Genomic DNA, 18,920 nt, shown 5'->3' with positions numbered 1-18,920 from the left:
GTTTCAGTGGCAGCATGACTCCTTGCGATAGGGCGACTTTCGCAGAGAGTTGGTTGCCTATACATTCGCGCTATCATCTCCCCGAGAGTTGTAGCCAATTTTGCGTAGAGTAACCAGGAAATCGGCAAATGCGTTCCAATAGTGAGCGCCAGGGCCACCACTGGAAAAGCTGGCGCCACGGTCGGCGTGACGTGCGAACCAGGACTGCGTCGTCTGCTTTGGACGCACCGATGCATGCTGAAAACTAAATTTTTTGTATTTGTTAAAGTAATTTTAGTAAAATGATCGTATGATTTTTTCTTGGCTGCTTGATAAGGTATTTCAAGGTATATGCGTTGTTAAGCTGCGTGGGCCACGTAATAGGAAGATTTATAATAGGGTACGCAAACATGGCGCAAGTCGGAGACGTGTGCTATTTCCGGCACTTAACGTGAGTACTCGGTGCACAAGAGGATAGCGTACGACGCGTGCGCAGTAGCCAGTTTTACAATAGGGTATACAAAAGAGCGCTTGTTTCGTATACGTAGCGAACACATGCGAATGGGCGACGAACGCTAAACAAAGTTTTGCATACCCAATTGTAAAACTGCAGAGCTACGGCACGTGTCATAGGCTTTACTGTGTCACTGAAATTTGCGGATAAGAGAATCCTTGCAGCGACACAGTACACCGGTTGGTGCTTCCTTCCACCGCACTCGCTGCAGTGCATTGTAACGAAATCCAATGCACAGCTCGATATGTATTTCTCGGTGCTGTGATCCCACTGGCTTGACTATCTCGATGCACCTTTGTTAACCTCATCCTTTATCTGCAAAGCCGGCCCCTCTCAACAGAGTCAAGAGGTTCTCCTCTCACATCTAAAATTCTTAAACAGGGTTCAGTGTCTGCTCGTGCCGACGTTTAGACAAGCACACTTGTCTTCCTCAAGGCTAGCACAGAACTGACATCTTCAGCGCCAGCATGTCTACGCATCGTATACCGTCGCCTCAACCAGGTGTCGAAGCACTATAAGCTCTGCAGGGGGGTGTATCTCCTGACTCACGCCAAGCTCTCGAGACCTCATGTCTACCACCCTTCTCATGCTGCAAACTTGGTCTTATACCAGCCTATCCAGGGTCAGCAGGTACGCGGACTCCTACGAGCCCGATGGCCCGGATTGCGAAGATCCCTTCTTCATTTTGGAGCACATGCTCTGGCTCTGGCGGTGTCTCTCGGCACAACGGTCGTCTCACCACGGAAGCACAGTATGAGGAGGCGCTCAAGAGATCCGACTTAGCAGCTTTGCTACTGGCCGTTTAATGGGCCCGCGACGCGGCGATCAGGCATGCCCTGCCCGTCCCGACGTGGGACCTGCTCGCGGCGACTGCCCCCAGTGAGGGAACTTTCCGAATCGTTCCCGGGAGTCGGGACTATAATAAAGTTCAGTCTGTCTGCACGGGCCAGGATACCATATAGCTGCATTTAGGCTACAGCGATAATTCTGTATAATGTTATGTAGTTGGATGTCACACCTAATTTCGTGGTTCGTACTTTTTTATGGTACAGGAGTTGTTTCCGTTCTACACACAAAAAAAATGCAAGGCCACTTTTGTCTGCAAGATTGCTACTACAGTGAGAGCTAGGTGCACTAATTGCATGTAAAAGAACAGCCAAAAAAATCATCCCGTACAACACTTTAAGAACATCTAGGAAACGGCTTTTGAGGGACAATACAGAGAGATATTTTGGGTATCCGGCAATCCCATTTCTAGAATGGATTTTTTTGCGACGTTTGACAAACGTTTTGCAGATGGTCTTAAAAATGAATTCTAGCAGGGCAAGATATGCGACATCGTCTATACTGTGAGTTTTTATTCCATGTCATCTTGTCAAAGTTTTCGTTGTCTCGAATGAACGGTTGAAAGACGACAATTATCTATTTTGTGCTACCTGGGATGTTCCCATGGGGGCTTAACTGCTGTCCGTATTTCACTCCTTTTCTTTCTAGAATCGTCGACAGAAAACTCAACAGTCGCTATTTATGATCATCTGTCAATAAGGGGGTCAGTTAGTTAGTCTCTTACACCCTTCACTGCAACCTATACACAACTTGGGAAGCTTGGCAGATGCTGTCACGGCGGCGAAACGCAGAAATAACTTTCTACACGAAGGAGGCAGCAGCTCTTGAATACGCCTGCGGCAGGTGCAAGAGGTATCCCGACGGCATTCATAAATTTGAGCGAAATACAACGCGAAAAGCCGCAGAAACCCTGCGCACTTGGGGCTCAGTAGAGCGGCTACAACCGCGACCGAACAGGCGCTAAGAACGTCCAGTCGAAAACGGAAAAGGAGGAACTCCCGATACTGCAACGTCGACGGGAAACTCTGGGATCATAACATTTTCAACAATCACCACAGAAGAGAGGCTAGAACTACCACTTGGGAGAAGAAAAGAAGCACTATACGCCCTGTTTCAAAGTTTAACCTTCAAACTCGGCGCAAGTGAACATGTCTCGCAAGAACCGTCGATCGTCCAAACGCCGAAGCCCCAAGAGCAAGAGTTCAAACAGCAGCGCCAACACACAGACTAAAACCTCAAAAAAGCCGACCGCCCAAGTGAAGCCATGCGTCGCGGAATCCAAGATCCCTCCCATCGTAGAGGTGGACGACGACGTCGTCCAAGCCCTCGTCAAGGACGAAGAAACAGCGGCGGTTCCTGGTAAAACTAGGGCTTACAAGTCCCCGTTCGACGGAGAGCCCGACACGGCGGCGTCCGACGACCGTTCGCGCTTGCCTCGCGAGCGTGCCGCTAGCGACGCTAGGCAGTCGATCGGCGACAGCCGACATTTGAACGCTGCCGAAGAGCCCCTGGCAGAGAGGATGCAACGTCTGGCGGCGAGTCAGGAAGTCTCACCCACCTACTTGGGTCCCTGTTACCACCACCACAACGGCCCACACTTTGAGAACGGCGGCTCCACCCGTCGGGAGGAGGAGAACGACGCCTTCTTGCCGTCGCTTCGATTCGGCTCGGCTCGTACCGCTGTAGGTACCACGGCTCTCATCGTGCCAATAGATGGCATTACGCAGGTCAGTTGATTGATATGATTGATATGTGGGGTTTAACGTCCTAAGACCACCATATGATTATCAGAGACGCCGTAGTGGAGGGCTCCGGAAATTTAGACCACCTGGGGTTCTTTAAGTGCACCCAAATCTGAGCACACGGGCCTACAACATTTCCGCCTCCATCGGAAATGCAGCCGCCGCAGCCGGGATTCGAACCCGCGACCTGCGGGTCAGCAGCCGAGTACCTTATAGCCACTAGACCACCCCGGCGGGGCTACGCAGGTCGCGTTTCTTTGACACTAGTGAACGCGTATGCGACAAGTCGCGCATCGCATCGACGCTAGTAACAACTCGTTGGTTTAGTCAAGTCTCGGTTCCTACTCCGATCAACTTCAAGCAAAAAAAGAAAAGAAAAAAATATTAGCAGATCCAACGTACAGTGAGAATCGATGATGTGCGAAGCACGAATGAGAAATGTTGATGTGTCACCTTAAAATCAGCACAACGTTACGAGGTGGAGGTTAAATGATGCCGTACATGACTTCCGAGTCACGATTATCATGTTTGGGTGTGACGTTTACCTTCGTCATCTATTCACGTCACGTGATACCAAATTTAGCACATGTGGAGCTTAGCAAAACGGCCTTGAGCCCGCTATGAGCGTAGTATGTTGTCGTGTTCTTACATGACACGCGTGTCAGAATTATCATGTTTGCACCAGTCATATATTTCGTCATTCATTGACGTCACGTAACGCCAAATTTGGTATATGTGGAGCTAGCGAACGGCCGCGAGCGCATCATGAAGGGCCCGATATACTCCAATGTGGCGTTGACGCGCGCGCACGCTGGGCACAGCGACGCTAGGTTAGCGAAACGCGAGCACTCTACTGTCAGACGCCAGGCGCGACCAACGTCCATCGGCGCGACCCAACGGCAACCGGCGCGATATCATGCGACATGCTGCATTTCGCGCCGATGCGTTAAGGCCAAACTCCATAAGCGCGAAAATGCACGCGACGGCGACGAGCGACGCTATGAGCGACGAAACAGGGCCGTCGCGCGACGTGTCGCGTGCTCATTTTCGCGCGATCGCTCGGTTGTCCAGATTTGGAAACCGTCGCTCATCGCCCGGAAGTGCTGGGCTCAAGCAGCCAATGGCGAAAAACCGGAAAAGACGAAGACTACATAGGTGCACGTGACCCTGCCCGAGTCACGTATGCGCAACAAGAAATAACGCAATGTTTATTAAGCATGCGCATATAAAAAATGCTGCAAGGCAATAATAAACACTTTGTGTTCCATTACACAACAATATATCTTATTTTTAAATTGGAAACCGCTCGCTACGCGGTTTTCTTGGTGCGAGTTGACGGCCTCATGCCAGCAACAGTGGAATTCGCTCGCCGAAGCCGTCGCGTGAATGAGGTTTGCCTGCGCTAGCGACTGATCGCGCGACGCCGGTCTACGTCGCGTCGCTCGTCGCTGTCGCGTGCATTTTCGCGCTTATGGAGTTTGGCCCTTACCCAGACGACACTGCGTCTCCCTCTTTTCATGACGCCGGACGCGCTGAAACGCGCATGCGTCAAAGCAACGCAGCGCGCCGCGCACCTGCGAGTTTATGACAGGACACGTGCCTGGCGTGGCAACGCCGGCGTGACCCGACGAAATGAACGCCGGCGAGTACGCGCACCGCGTCACGTCGAAATGTATTGTAGACTTGGCTGTGGCAAGTAGTCATGTTCTCACATGACACGCATCTCATGATTATCATGTTTGCACCAGTCAAAGACCTTCGTCATTCATTGGCGTCACGTAATATCAAATTTGGCATATGTGAAGTTAGCGAAACGGCCGCGAGCGCATCATCAGTGTGGCATGTAGTCAAGTTGTTACATGACACCCATGTCGTGATTATCATGTTTGAGTGTGTCATTTACCTACCTATGTCGTCCATTCATGTCGCGTAGTACCGAGTTTGGTACATGCGAAGCTGGCGAAACGGCCACGATCGCATCATGAGCGTAGCATGTAGTCATGTTGTTACATGACACGCATCTCATATTTATCATTTTTGCACCAGTATCATACCTTTGTCATCCATTCACGACCCGTAATACCAAGTTTGGTATAAGTGAAGCTAGCCAAACGGCCGCCAGTGCATCATGAGCGTGGTATGTAATCATGTTCTTACATGACTTGCATCTCATGATTATCATGTTTGCACCAGTCACATACCTTCGTCAATCACGCACGTACTGTAATACCAAATTTGGTATATGTGACGTTAGCGAAATGGCCGCGAGTGCATCATGAGCGTGGCATGTAGTCATGTTGTTACATGACATGCATGTCATGATTTTCATGTTAGGGCCTGTCGCTTGTGTTTGCCATGCAATCATGCCATACCATACCAGTTTTGCAACATGCCATGCGAACAAAACCACCTCAAGATCTGCAGGACCATGAAATGTAAATCATGACATTCATGGAATATTTTCATGGTTTTCATGTTTTGACTTCACAAATATGCTCGTCATACAGTCATGTTGTGTCAAACGAAGTTTGGTGTTGATACCATTATCGGAATGGCCAGGAGAGCTGAAAGTAGACAGACAGATGGACAGACAGACAGACAGACAGACAGACAGACAGACAGACAGACAGACAGACAGACAGGCAGGCAGGCAGACAGATGGATAGATAGATACACTCAAAGTCGCGCAAGTTTGCTAAGAAATGCTTCGCATTTAAAAAGATTGGCAGCGTATCTGCGTGCTATTCTGCCGGCCTGCTCTCGTGAATAGAGTCACATTTTCAGTGCAGCCTAAGAAACGCTAGGGTCCTGAGAATTTCGTATCTATGTATGTTCTAGTAAAGAAACACGCCTTCTAATACTGACGTATTGATGTCGCACATCAAATATGTCTAATATTTGCTTTTTGATCGACAATGTTCACAAGTATGAACGCAGCCATTAGTTCAAGATGGTTAGGCGTTCGGCAAAAACTTTGGCCGGGTGGCTGAATCGAGTGACTGGCAGACAGACAGATATGCCACATCTAACTGAATTATTTTGTTGAAGTTTTATATCCTTTCAGAGAGACAGCTTAATGCTCTCCTATAGTAGAGTACATTGCACTTTAAATCATCGAACATTTAACACCTCAGCGTTCGTGTATCGTATGTTATCCGTATGTTAATAATGTACCTCTATCATGTAGAATAGGGACGGCTTGCTGCTGTCCCATAGTTTAGAACGAATCACTTGAAATCGCCAAAGACGTTAATTATCCGTATATAAACATCAATCATCCGTATATATTACGCAGAAAAAAGAAACAAAAGAGCGTTGACCAAAATGAACTTATCGGTTGTATTCGTACACACAACTGCTATTTACGATCTACGATGGCAAACAGACATGAAAACCTTGACAAAGAACAGCTTCACTGTTAAAAGGTAAATTTTCAAGGTAATGACGTGCGCGTGATGCAACACACCAGTGCACTCGTCATAAAGCTATTACAGCATGCCACAAATGTCTGCAACTCCGCTCGCACTCAACGGATCCTAAACGTTCTTGCAGCGGTCGTTTCGTGAGGCAATCAACTCCTTTAGCAAAGCCCCTCGATGGTTACTTGAAAAAGTTACAGGACTCCTTCCAGTTCTACCGAATTTCAGTGTTTTCTTCCCGAACGCAGGTGAGAAGCCTCAACTGCATCAGGGTCTCCAAGGAGCTCGAGACCATAGCTCCCGACGGCATACGAAGAGTGCGTCTCAACACGCACCTCAACCTGCTGGCCGTGGATACCCTGAGGACAGAGGTGACGGCCGTGCTGATGGGACTGCGGCGGCTGTGCGGCGTGGCCGTCGAGGTTCACGAGCCGCGCAGTTCGTTCAAGGCGGTCGGCGTCGTGTACGGCATACCACCTGGAATGACGGCCACGGACATTGAGGCCGCCGTGCGGTCACCCGTGCCGGTTCTCAACGTGCGCATACCACACCCACCGAGCCCAGCCATCATTACGTTTGCCTCGACGCAGCTGCCGGAGCACGTGGACATTGGGTTCGTCCAGCACAAGGTCCACATGTACGTCGACAGGCCGCCTCGGTGCAAGCTGTGCGGCCGCATTGGACACGTCATGGCTGTGTGCACACATCAATCACCAACCTTTTCTAAAGGGTACGCATTAATGATGCCCCTTGTTGCATGTGCCACTGCAGAATGAAAGAATAATGCCCAAGTAGCACTGCACGGCGTAGCCAAGAGAGCTCAAACCCTCCCTTTTTCACGAGCAAGAGTTTTGAAGACCAGCTTGTCCTAAAAACATTTATTTTGTTAGTTTGCAGCCTGGACATGGTAGTTGAAACCGAGCGGTCAAACCTACAAGCACAGCTAAGGTGTAAGCAGAAATTCTCGCTGGCGGTGTTTGAGGGGGAAGGGGGGGTCACTTGACTAAACTTTGTGTAGGTTCGTTCTGTGTGTATACAGATGCAAAGTTATAAAACAACACGTTGCATTCCGTCGCAATGGTGCACACATGATGCCAAAGGCCAATGCTGAAACAATTCTACCCTGAGGAACATTGCTAGAACTTGTTTTTCGCTATTACCATGGCCCCCCAAACTCTCAGTCGCAAGTGCACACAATTTTTAGCATTGCCTTCCGTCGTTGGCGTCTTCTCATTGCACCCGATTCTCCGTCTTCCAGGACCTCCAGAGCGCCCAATGGAGAAATCTCAGACCCAAAAGCGACAGGACAGCGACAGCGCTGTCTCAACTGCGACCAAGAAGACCACGACACCCGGTCCAAGATGTGCCCACGCTGGCTCGAGCTGATCGAGGTGTCCCGGCACAGGCGTACCAGCGACGTCGACATACGGACGGCAAAGACGGCCAGGACCCAGGAAGCCCGTAGCCCAGCCGTCAGGGACGAGAGGTATCACGTGATAAAATGCATCAACTCCATGCTGGCCAACCCGACGAGCGTGGACAGCGCATCGGCAACACAGCAGGGACGGAGAGTCTACACAGTGGAAGAACTCCTGCGAATTGGTCTCCGCACACCCGTGTACAGAAGGCCTCAAAATTCTTCAGTGGTTAGCCGTGGCTTGTTGGCACTGCGCACTGCCAGAAGTGCTGCCAGCATGTTCCTACAGAGGACCTTCATTGCGTTGGTGAGAATTATTGTCGAGCCAATCAGAAGTTTCGCGACGACTTACTTCGAACGTTTCACCAAACCGGCTGGAAACGGACTGTTCAGACCTTGGGAAAATCAAAGCGTGGCTAACTTACCATTTGTGGTAAAGCATCAAAAGGAGATGACAGAATTAAGCGGCTAATCAGTGCACGTAGATCAGTACATAAACTGAGACACTGAGATTGTTTCTGAACGTCTCGCACTCATATGCACATCTTTTTGCACTGTGTTCAATAAATCGCAGAAGACGTCACAACTTTGACAGTTACGAACTTTGAAAGGATGAGGAGCAGGTGTTGCAAATGAAAAACCGCATGGTTCTTCTCAAGCTTTTCAAGCATGGTTCTTCTCAATTAAACCTCACAGCGTCCGTTACAGAGAAAGGATAACTTCTTCTCTATAAACCATCTAACTCATGGATTTCTGCATAATTAGTTTTCAAGAGCAATGTCCAACTCACACACTTAATTGAATGACTTGAAATAACGGTTTTGTGAAGCGGATAATAAACCACAATTGACTAATTACAATTCACCCAAGTGTCATTGTTTTCATATACACACTCATTGTCATAACTGGAAACTCTAGAGCATCTAATCTGATGAGATCTGCTTCAGAAAGCATGACACTTATTAGAATTCACAGGTTAATAAATGAACATGCAGAGCAGGCAATTCTTTTTCTCTTATTTTTTTCTGCATTGTAGCAAGCAGTCAATGGTGCTCCCACCTTAAACAGATTGGAGGTTTGCTATCACAAGGCATGTAAAATTTTTCTCCATTCATTTTCCATTTCCTCACAGTATCCTTGACAAAAACATATTTGGCAGACAGTGAATTAAGAACCAAAGCCAATTTCATTGAATGATTGGCCTCTCTTTAATAAATTTTAAAAAGTTCACTACAATTACAGCCCTACAACGCACCCAAATGGCAGGCAGATAGGGTGAGTATATCCAGCTGGTGCTTTGAGAGAAAGTTATCAATGGCTTTCATTCAAATCAATGCATTCTAGTGCAACTAAAGTACAGCAGTCAAACTTGGGGGATTACCAAGAAGCCACGACAACCTCACCTACTCGGCACCCCTAGCCACCATGGGCATGATGCTTGACCATTCCGATAGAAAAAACTGTAAGTGGACGAGTCAGATGCGATAGCCATAACAGGTTGTCACTGTCACACATTTGAGGAGCCTGCCCTAATTAAAAAGCGACGTGGTAAATATATCTAGGTGCAGCTTGTAAGCAAAGAGACATGCATGACGGACCCATGTCGAGGTCTTCGTTCCCCAAAGAAAGAAAACACAGGGAAACAAAGGGGGGATTGAAGCACAGAATATCACCCTGCTAATCAGCCTAGTTACTTGTCTAACATGGCGTCAAAGTAGATGAACAAGTATACCTTCTAGAAGTTTTTAGTGTGGCTTTACATGGGTGGGCCATCTAGACTTAGCCATTTGTATTGATAGTTCTGCAGCTCTTTTCATATGATTGTCGATTTGTTTTTGTGCAGGTAAAAAGCACAAAACTAGGGCAGGTGAACCACAATTTAACGAAGTCACCGAGAACCTCAAGTTCTTTCGTTAAATTGGAAATACAGGCATTGGAACTTAATTCTCATGTCAGAGCAACCTGCTCGACATCACCTTCAAGCACTAAGAACCAAAGACATCAGCGTTGAACTCTGCCGACACTACAGTCATGCCAGAACTCTGCGCCTTCTTGCATCAAGTCAGAGACTCAACACGTTCAGTCATGTAACGTATTCCTTCATCTATTCGTACACCCAAAATTCCACATGATTAGTTACATTTAACTTATTATATTGTTTGTTCATAGTTTGTTAATTTACCACTAGATTAAAACTGTTTTCGTTTTTTCACACACATTCCTCATCTCACTCTGTCTGCTTGCGTATTGACCTAACCTGCAGTCATATTTGTAGTCCTCAGCTTAGTGGACCATTCAGTGAGATGTTCACTTTTCTAATAGAAACATCTTGAACAGCGTCAGTCATGTGCTCACTTTATTCCCACCTTGTGGCCCACCCCAGGTGTGAAAGGTAATCAGCTCCAGCTTTTGCCAATTTCTAGCTGAATAAAAATTTCTCCCTTCTGAATTCGCAACGCTGAAGACCTTTATGAATGACCTGTACTCCAGTGCATATCACGCAGTTATGAATTGTTTGCGAGAAAAATATATCTGCCCAGGCAGCAGGAGTGATTGATACTCAGTCTACTTTGCAGTATATGTGATGGGCACATTCTAGAAGCTTCGAAGCTGGGAAACATAGAAGACAGTGCGTCATTAATCATAGCAGAGGAAGAACAATGGGACATTGTGCATGATTCCAGAAGGCTTCAGCAGCTGTAGGCTCAGTCTGCTATATGTGCTGCTACAGAATAACCTCTTCTTGCTTTGTAAACTGTGGCACGCTCCACGACAAAATGCACCATCTATAATAGCCCCACTAGCCAGTCTGGTCTCGTTAATACGCACTGAAACTCCCAGCCAAGCAGAAGAGACAGCACAGCAAAGCATGCCGGTAAGCAAAGTAGTTGTGACTCAACAACACTGGAGGCTAAGAAAACAAAGAAACGCCAAACATGGAAGCAAGAGGTCAGCAAAATGGAGGAACAATCCGAATCGCCGTGATCAGAATTCGTCCACAACAACAGAAGGCAAACCACAGGATGACGAAGATGAAAATGACCACAGGGAACGAAGGGGAAAGAAATATTCACAGAACAGGAATTCCATACAAGACACATTCCTTCTTCGTGAGGACTCCACTAAAGAAAATTCTAGAGTCGAGGCCAAGGAGGAAAATCCAAGAACATTGCTTCGTCGAGAGGACTTTTTTGAAAGCAACTCCATAGTTATGCCCAATGAGGGGTTTGTCAAAGCTGATAACTGCAAGAAAGAAACAACGAAGTTTCATCTTCCGAACAATAATGACGTCAACCAAGCAGGTCTATTGAATAACCTGGATCGGCCACATGGCAAAAGCGACGCTGTTAAAGTACAAAATTGCAAACCGCGATCAGAAGCTTTCCTTGACAGTGATAGTTTCAGCGACGGTATGAACTCAAAGTTCCCTCCGAGGCCCGAAGAACAAGTTGTCACTGTACAAATGCAGCCTGGCGTCACATCAAGAAGCCTGTGTGAGAGCCAACAAGAGCCGAAACCTGCTTCACGTATCCAAAATGTTGTTGATGGGAGCTCGCGGATAAGCACATTTCCTGAATCTCAGCTGCCAAACCATGACTGCCGCACTTGCTTGAATGAACTGGATCAAAGCAAAAGTGGTGCCTCCAGCAATGACGCACAGCTACGCAGTAGGTGGCACAAAAGCAGGCGAAATTCCAAGGACTCGTTCTTCAAGCGACAGAATCGCGGACGATGCAACATGGCTGAAAGCCGCAAAACAAATGAGCCGTGCATCAGCTGTGACCTGCCACACAATCCGGATCAAAGCATATGTCCTCCTTGGCTTGAAGCCCTTGAAACAGCGCGATTTCGTCGCATCAATGGCCTTGATCGATTGAATGATAGTTCTTCTGATATCTTACCAGTTAGTATTGAAGATTTTGAATGGCCAACCTTCCCCGGCGTTGGGTTTCCAAGAGCACGAAAATCAAGAGTACAAAGCAACAGCGTCAGTTCCACAATGCAAAGGCTCACGAATGCCATCTTAAGGCACATGAAGGCTTTCTCACGTCCTCGCAAATATATAGAAACTGTCACGATTCCTCACAGTCCTGCACTAGCGAAGTTAGACGGCAGCACTCACAAAGAGCAAGTTTTGTCTTGCAGAGTACGCCCGACCAGCACGGCAGGTGCGTTATTTCATTACGTACTGATTTCCTTTATAAGCGTTTGCTATTCCATTGCATGCAGACTGGGTTTGTGTGGTAAAAAGAAAGTGTGAAATCCAGCCCTGTCAAAATCTGTGCAATCCCCATGAACTACCAGCAGGTAGTGGCAATGCTGAATCCATAAAATTCATCTTTGTAAACAATACTTATTAGTATGCGACTTTATTTGATGACACACCTTTATTTTTCTTTTGTAGCGGACCTGAATAAAGTTTTTCCCATCCCATTCCATTGATGCTTCTTGTACTCTGTTTTAAGGCTTAGCCTGAAAGCATGAATAAATTAGAAACAACGTGCACTGCTTCATATTTCCAAGTGCACAGTCACTTGAGCTACCGCATAGAATCCTGTGGCAGGTCATATAAGACCCATTTGAAATGTATTAGCCACCTACAAAAGTGGGCAATCAAGATCATTACATTCTCAAAAAGGATGAATAATACAAAACAACCGTTTAAACATTTGCGTATACTACTGCTGAACTCTGCTCACGCCTATAGTGTTGCTGATATAGTGCACAAAACATTGAAACATGATGACTCATTCCCATTAAGCCCTTTTACGTTACCTGCGCACTGTACAAAAGCTGCAGCAAACAACTGCTTTAATTTACCAGTTGCCTGAAATGCCTATAGACGAAGGTTCATACATTTCAAGTGCTCTGATGTGTTCGAATACCATACAGAATGACACGAAAGAGGAGGATAATTTTTGTATGGCCATGAAGCGCTTTATGTGCAGTTTTTTTAAGCGTTACATTTGCTCCTGTGGTTACTTTGTCAGCTGCTCCCTGTTTTATTGAATGATGGCATTTTTTTTTAGTATTTGTATGCAAAATTTCTTTTCGCCTGTCACTATTGCAACCACTTGCGTAATTACTAGGCGTGTCACACAATTGGTCCCACTACTAGGCAGCTAAGCTAAGAACCAAACAAGTGTTTGCAAAGTTTTACATTGTGCACTTCAAAGTTACAATAAATAAACAAAAAAAAGAGTTCAGTAAAAGCATAAGCTCTAAATCTTCAACCACAGAAAAAAGAAGCAGTCTAACTGATGCCAGCAACTTGGACAGGCACGCACCGCAGCTAAATGAGGCAGAAAGAGTACACAAATCAAGTGTTACTCTATGTAAACATTCGAGTTATGCTATACTAGCATAGCTAAAACTGGTGGTGCAGAGTAAAATCAGATTAGAACTTAGGACTGTAGGGGCTTCGAGAATAAAAGTGTAAAATCTGCCGTAAAACAGAAGGAAGACGAAAATGTACCCGAAAAAAAACAGGACTGTCATAGCAATTCAGCGAGGCGGCTGCAAGACAACGATTCCTTGCTTTGCAAGTGTCTCTTGCTTGACTTGTTCCTTCAACATGGACATGAGCACACGGGGATCCTGGGGTGGCAACCTTGGGCAATGGCATTGCCTCCTGAGTTCAATAGCCTGCATCGTAGGAAACAAGTGCTAATTAGGACTGCAGAATTACAGCCACTGCTAACAGCAAATAAAGATAGTAATGCTACATCAGGCTACTGTACTATTAGCATTTTAGGAATTTTAGAGGTGCGATCATAGAAGGGTAGCATAACGTTGGACAAGGTGGACACGGCAGTTGTCAAAGGGAGCGCACAATCCCTAGTTTTAGCAGAATACTAATAAAGGTAGACTAGAGTGGAACAATGAATCAGTCCAGATTGATAAATTGTACTATGGGAACTTCGATGTAGTTAATTTCACCAGCATATATTCATTAATGAGACACTAAAGGCAACTATTAAGTTGACGTTTATTGTTGAAATAGTGATCCAGAAACCTTGTAGTATTACTGTTGCGCCAAGGAAGGGCCTATTTTGAAATAAAATCACGTTTTAGTGGTTCGCATCGGGTTAGCGTGCTTAGAATTACCCTCCTCAAGAAGCGGACCGACCGAACCGACTCCCGTCACTGTTGCTGCGCACAACGTTGCCCGGCTTTACTGCACTAGTTGCAGCAGACCGAAAGCAGAAGGAGCCACAGCAGCAACAACGGCCAGTGATAGATTTCCTGCCATTAGCTCTGAGATTGTAGACATTTTTTGGTTTAACTGCACCCCACTAGATAGCACCACCTGTCCAGGGTAACTACACAAAAATTTAATTTTTCAACCACTCGCGCCACTGCCCGTAGTAACATCCGGCGGTTCTTTTTTCCATGAATCAAACAGAAATAACCAAGCAGCATTTTATTGCATCTCTTGATGCACGGAAGGGTCTTTATTTTGAGTAGCTAGATAGATTACTAGTGATTAATTGTAGGGGGTCCGTCTGATGTCATGGCGATCATCTTGAGAATGTCCTACATTGGCGCATGTGTTCTTGTGTATTTACTTTAATTTCAAGATAAGTCGGGCACTGTTGTTGGTAACATTGTCATTTTAGATATTGTCATACATTGAGCTTTCACTTTGACGTAAATTGTTATTTGACTTTAGTGTCCCTTTAATGCAGGAGAGAATCAAGTTCAAACTTTCAACTTTAAATTTCATGCCAAAATCTCCAAGCATGGCGTCATGGATATCAAAGCACTTTTTTTTTCATATTTTAGCAACATTAACTGCATGACATTTTCTAAAATTCGGTATGTTGAGCCTATAGCCCCCCCTCAAAGAACAACGTACTTCATTTTTACAGATTAAGTACTACGTAGAACCTAGTGGATGACGTAAAAAATTGTGACGTCACATTGTTCAGTGTAGGAATTTCTAAGTGGCTTTGCCACCCACATTTTTTTCTTGCACATTTTGTAGAGGATTGATTGGCAATTTTGAAAATGTGAAGGTGTAATTTACTAACACGAGCAAAATCTTTTTTTTTTTTCAGAGCCCCTTCAAAACTGCACTTTAAAAACACCTCAGGCCACAGCTATCACATCAAAACAGAAATGGCACCATCAAAAAGAGAAATCAGCTTAAACATAAGCACTGATTTATATACATTCTGTATCATGATCTTCAACTGTTTGTTTTATAGTTTTTTTTTTTCAAATGCACGGCTTACTTTGAATTAGATCATGAATGTATGCATTAGCACGTGACGGCATCTTGTGCCGGCCACAGTAATCATGCAACCAGTCAGCCAACCCCCATAGAAGTGGGTATATGGCACAGAAGTTCGGGTATATGGCATCATTTGTAGAAAGAGCCAGCGATTTCAAGCCAGCTTTGAGAATTAAGTGTAAATTCTAGGCTGTATGCCACGCTATAACGCTTGCCTCAAGTGTTCTTAGGAGCCTCAACTACCAATTCGCAGCCATTATCTGACCCTGTTCAAAAAGCGTTGCAGGGCCCTTTTAATGACATCAAAGTTCTAAGAGCACAGTTCATCAATCGAAATCAATTGACTGTTTCATTTCATTTTAGTGTCTCCTTAATACGTCGATGATAGGTGGTTAATTTAGAGAAAAAATGGTGCATTATGTTTCGTAACTGCCTCGTAGAGACATTGTCAATTATGACAGAGATAAGAAGAACATACACTGTTCATGAGGTTGTCCAGGTGCTCTGAACGGTGTTCGTGGCTAGGGTGAGTAGAAATGAATTCCACGTCATCCAAGGCATTTCCCATGAGCCTCATCTTTGTCCAGAATGCACTAGCTTCCCGCACATCAAAGCATGCCTGGAAATAAAAGAAAAAAGCAAACATGGCTGGACGCATTTCCCCTGCAACCTTGTCAAAACCAAGCACAAATTCTACTAAATTGCAAATTACAGGAGAACAGCTCACCTTTGCGGCTAGCTGAAGACCAACTTCATCGGCCTCGAGCTCGAGCTTTCTGCTGTAAGGAAGCCTTAGCAGAAGCTATAAAGGCAGTAAGATTAGACGGTTAGAGATAACCCCTGCCCGAAACTTTCTCTAGTGAGAGCTTGCTCTGGCGATACTATAAGAAAAATGTATCTCATCCATAAACTTAGTGTATGCATATAAACAAGTTAGCAGAGAAATGTACGACATGCTAGCAACGACATCTATGCTGCAGAGTCTACAAAGGCATGAAAGCAATAATACTGCAGCACCGTGCACATTCTTCTGTAACAGCTTATGTAAAGCACTGGTAAGCGATGTAAGTGTTTACTTGTACTTTCATCAGTTTCTACCAAAGTGATGAAAATTTTTCTAGATCATTTTAGATAGACAAGATGCCACACGGTGCCACTACCCGCTCTGCTGTTGCTGTGCACAAATCCTGTAGCTCGTAATACGCAAACAATAGACATTTTACAAAAAAGCCATAGCTTTAAAATCCTAAAAAATGTCAATAATGCATAAACGTACAACAAACAATGAAAAGCTAGCAAGTAATCACCCACAATAATGCAAAGTCATGCACAGCACAACTTAGCATCATTCCATTCCTTCCCTTCTTTTTCAGAGTTATTGTATTGGTGCAGCGCACACGTAGAGTTCAGTAAGTTTGTTTACCAGTTACCATTCCTGTGGTTCAAAGGTCATGGTGCCTAACATCACGGGGATGGAGAGCGGACAGGCCCAACCCCACTGGAGATGCGAAACCCACACCTGCTCTCATTGGTCACAAATTCATGGGATCCGTGCTGCCTTCTGTTGTTCAGGGGCTCTAGTTGATAAGTCGTGCATTTGTACTAAATAGTGACGATTGCCTTGAAATGCCGTGGCCCGGCAGCATAACCTCGTTTGTTGCTCTTTTTTTTCTTTCTTTTTTTTACCTACAGCGACAGTCACTCTCTCATTCCCTTCATTGGGTTTTTGTGTTTCTGTGATTCTGGGAGCGTAGGTTCGGTCCAAACGACAGCAAACTGATTTTTCATCCACTCTGATTCCTTTCCATTTATGTCATAAGTACTATACGAGAGTTAAGATCTATCATCCCTTCTATTAAATGCCCTATATTTTACTTCACTTCATTTTCTGTAGGTTTTATTTTAAAGAACCCCTGACACCAAATTTGGGAAATCTAGATGCTTGCATTATTTGAGAGTGCTGGATGTGGGGGCGCTTCTGACCCCTTATTAGTGATGAGTGTTGCCTTTGATTAAAATATTTTAATTTGGTTTTAAAATAAGGGTGCAAGCTCATCCGAGTACTTAGGTGCAATCAACATTTTTTGTAGTTTGAGGTAGACAGGAGGCCCGCTCGCTCTGTTGGGCAGCTCTCAAGCTGGTTTTGGCGGCTTACGTCAGTAATTTTTTTCTTTTTTCTGAGGAAGACACGCTCAAACCATCCACATCGTTTCATTCTTCACCACCCGTGAGTCCTTGTTTTAAATTAACGCATTCAGCGTAACCGAAGCTTGAACAAACGTAGTGTTAGGCGCTGCCTTGCTGTGGGGTGCTACTTTCTTATGGTATTTAGGTGGGAGTTTCGAACTGATGCATAATCGTTCTGAATTAAGGATGCTAGCATAAATTATGCGATGGTTGGAGCACTTCGTATTCAATTTCGGTGTTACCATAAATAAAGCTAAAAATCACTGTAAAAAAGTCGCAAACAAAGCTTTCCCAGTGGGAGTCCTTAAAGTGGTATCTACTAAAGGAAACAAGCTTTCAGTGAAGCCCCCCTCTTTTGTTCTTATATTAAAAAAGGACAATCAAAGCTTCACTTAAAAAAAAAGGAAGGCACTCTCTAAAAAGACAGAGTCTGGGCTCCGTCAGAAACTACTATGGCAGGACTGTGAAGCAAGATAAAGAAAGAAAGAAACCCTGCTCTTCACAGCCCCGTTTATCGTGATCCACATCTACTGTTCTGGAGACAAATGTGTCTGATACACAGTATGTCACAGGCAATTAAGAAACACCCCCATTAATTGCACTTGCATGTTGGTTCTACATAGTTCGGCCATATCATGAATTGTGGCGGTGGTTTGAAATCCTCTGCCATCAAGTTACTGGATAAGCAGTTGCCATTTAACACCACATTTCATGTCCAGAGAACTAAGCCCGTGGACGCCAATTATGGCTGATTAAAGCCACTGGGGTTCCCTCACAGCTACATGACTGAAAATGCATTTTTCCTCCTCATCAAGTGCAACTTCGTACGAACTATTAGTGCTAGGATCCCGATTCATTTCCCATAATTAGCACCTCGCTTCGTGAAGAGAGGCTACGACAAAAAAAAAAATATATATATATATAGTAGAGTCGAACCTCTCTATAAGAGACAGTGATGTAACCGACAAATCAGTGTAAGGGACACCAGTGTGCCTACACTGAGACAAGGGGATGATAAAAAAATGCATGCGTGGTACCTCGATTATAAGATACACCTCATATAAAAGACAAGAATAGCGGCCTGGTGCATGTCCTTTTCCCAAGAGTTCAACTGCAGTACCTGAATGAGATCTCCCTAAATCTATGCCCTTCTGTACAAAAAAGTAATTACAAAGCAACTCACGCTGACAACCTTTTCGAAAAACCAGTGCGTTACAACAGCGATGCCATCAGTTGGCATGATGGCCCAAATAGCTGCCAGAAAGCCAACCAAGGCAAAATCGATGAGATGGGCATAGCTCACTTGCTCTGCCTGTGTGAAGAGAAAATTGAACATCCATCTAAGTTATTCGAGCTTCCTTTTTTTGGCAGAAGATGCGAAATGAGCAAATTAGGGCACCAAACAGATTATGTGAGGCATGCAATAACTGCAACGAAATATTTCACGAAAAAATATTTGCACTGTTGCATCAAGTTATTAAGTTAGGTAACCATTTTGAAAAGGCATCTTGATAGCCGTCCACAAAACACAGCACTTGGTGACAAAAAAAAAGACAAGCAAGCATCCAAAGTGCTGTCA

At 45.2% G+C, this 18,920-nt stretch overlaps 2 protein-coding genes across 2 annotated transcripts in view; one reads left to right on the top strand and one right to left on the bottom strand.

Moving 5' to 3' along the window:
• The first annotated feature begins 5,425 nt into the window (after positions 1–5,425).
• LOC142774586 (uncharacterized) lies at positions 5,426–8,781 on the top strand. Its single transcript, XM_075875067.1, has 2 exons — positions 5,426–7,230; positions 7,759–8,781. The coding sequence occupies exons 1-2, from the start codon at positions 6,887–6,889 to the stop codon at positions 8,387–8,389; spliced, it is 975 nt and encodes a 324-aa protein (XP_075731182.1). The 5' UTR covers positions 5,426–6,886; the 3' UTR covers positions 8,390–8,781.
• A 3,490-nt stretch (positions 8,782–12,271) lies between these two features.
• Positions 12,272–18,920, bottom strand: part of LOC119180982 (uncharacterized) — a 60,271-nt gene continuing 53,622 nt past the window's right edge. The window contains exons 13-16 of the mRNA XM_075876010.1: positions 18,525–18,653; positions 15,882–15,956; positions 15,633–15,773; positions 12,272–13,563 (exon numbers count right to left, since the gene is read on the bottom strand). Of these exons, the coding sequence (XP_075732125.1) occupies positions 13,423–13,563; positions 15,633–15,773; positions 15,882–15,956; positions 18,525–18,653 (486 nt within the window). The 3' untranslated portion in view covers positions 12,272–13,422. The remainder of the gene's footprint in view (positions 13,564–15,632; positions 15,774–15,881; positions 15,957–18,524; positions 18,654–18,920) is intronic.

The sequence above is a fragment of the Rhipicephalus microplus genome, chromosome 10 (assembly GCF_043290135.1).
Source record: "Rhipicephalus microplus isolate Deutch F79 chromosome 10, USDA_Rmic, whole genome shotgun sequence".
NCBI lineage: Eukaryota > Metazoa > Arthropoda > Arachnida > Ixodida > Ixodidae > Rhipicephalus > Rhipicephalus microplus.
Note: the sequence above shows the minus strand (reverse complement) of the source record. Positions and strands in the feature narration are given on the sequence as shown.

Coding starts and splice junctions, on each gene's coding strand:
- LOC142774586 (XM_075875067.1), top strand. CDS start 6,887: ATGGGACTGCGGCGGCTGTGCGGCGTGGCCGTCGAGGTTCACGAGCCG. Junction 7,231..7,758: donor TCACCAACCTTTTCTAAAGG/GTACGCATTAAT, acceptor TCCGTCTTCCAG/GACCTCCAGAGCGCCCAATG.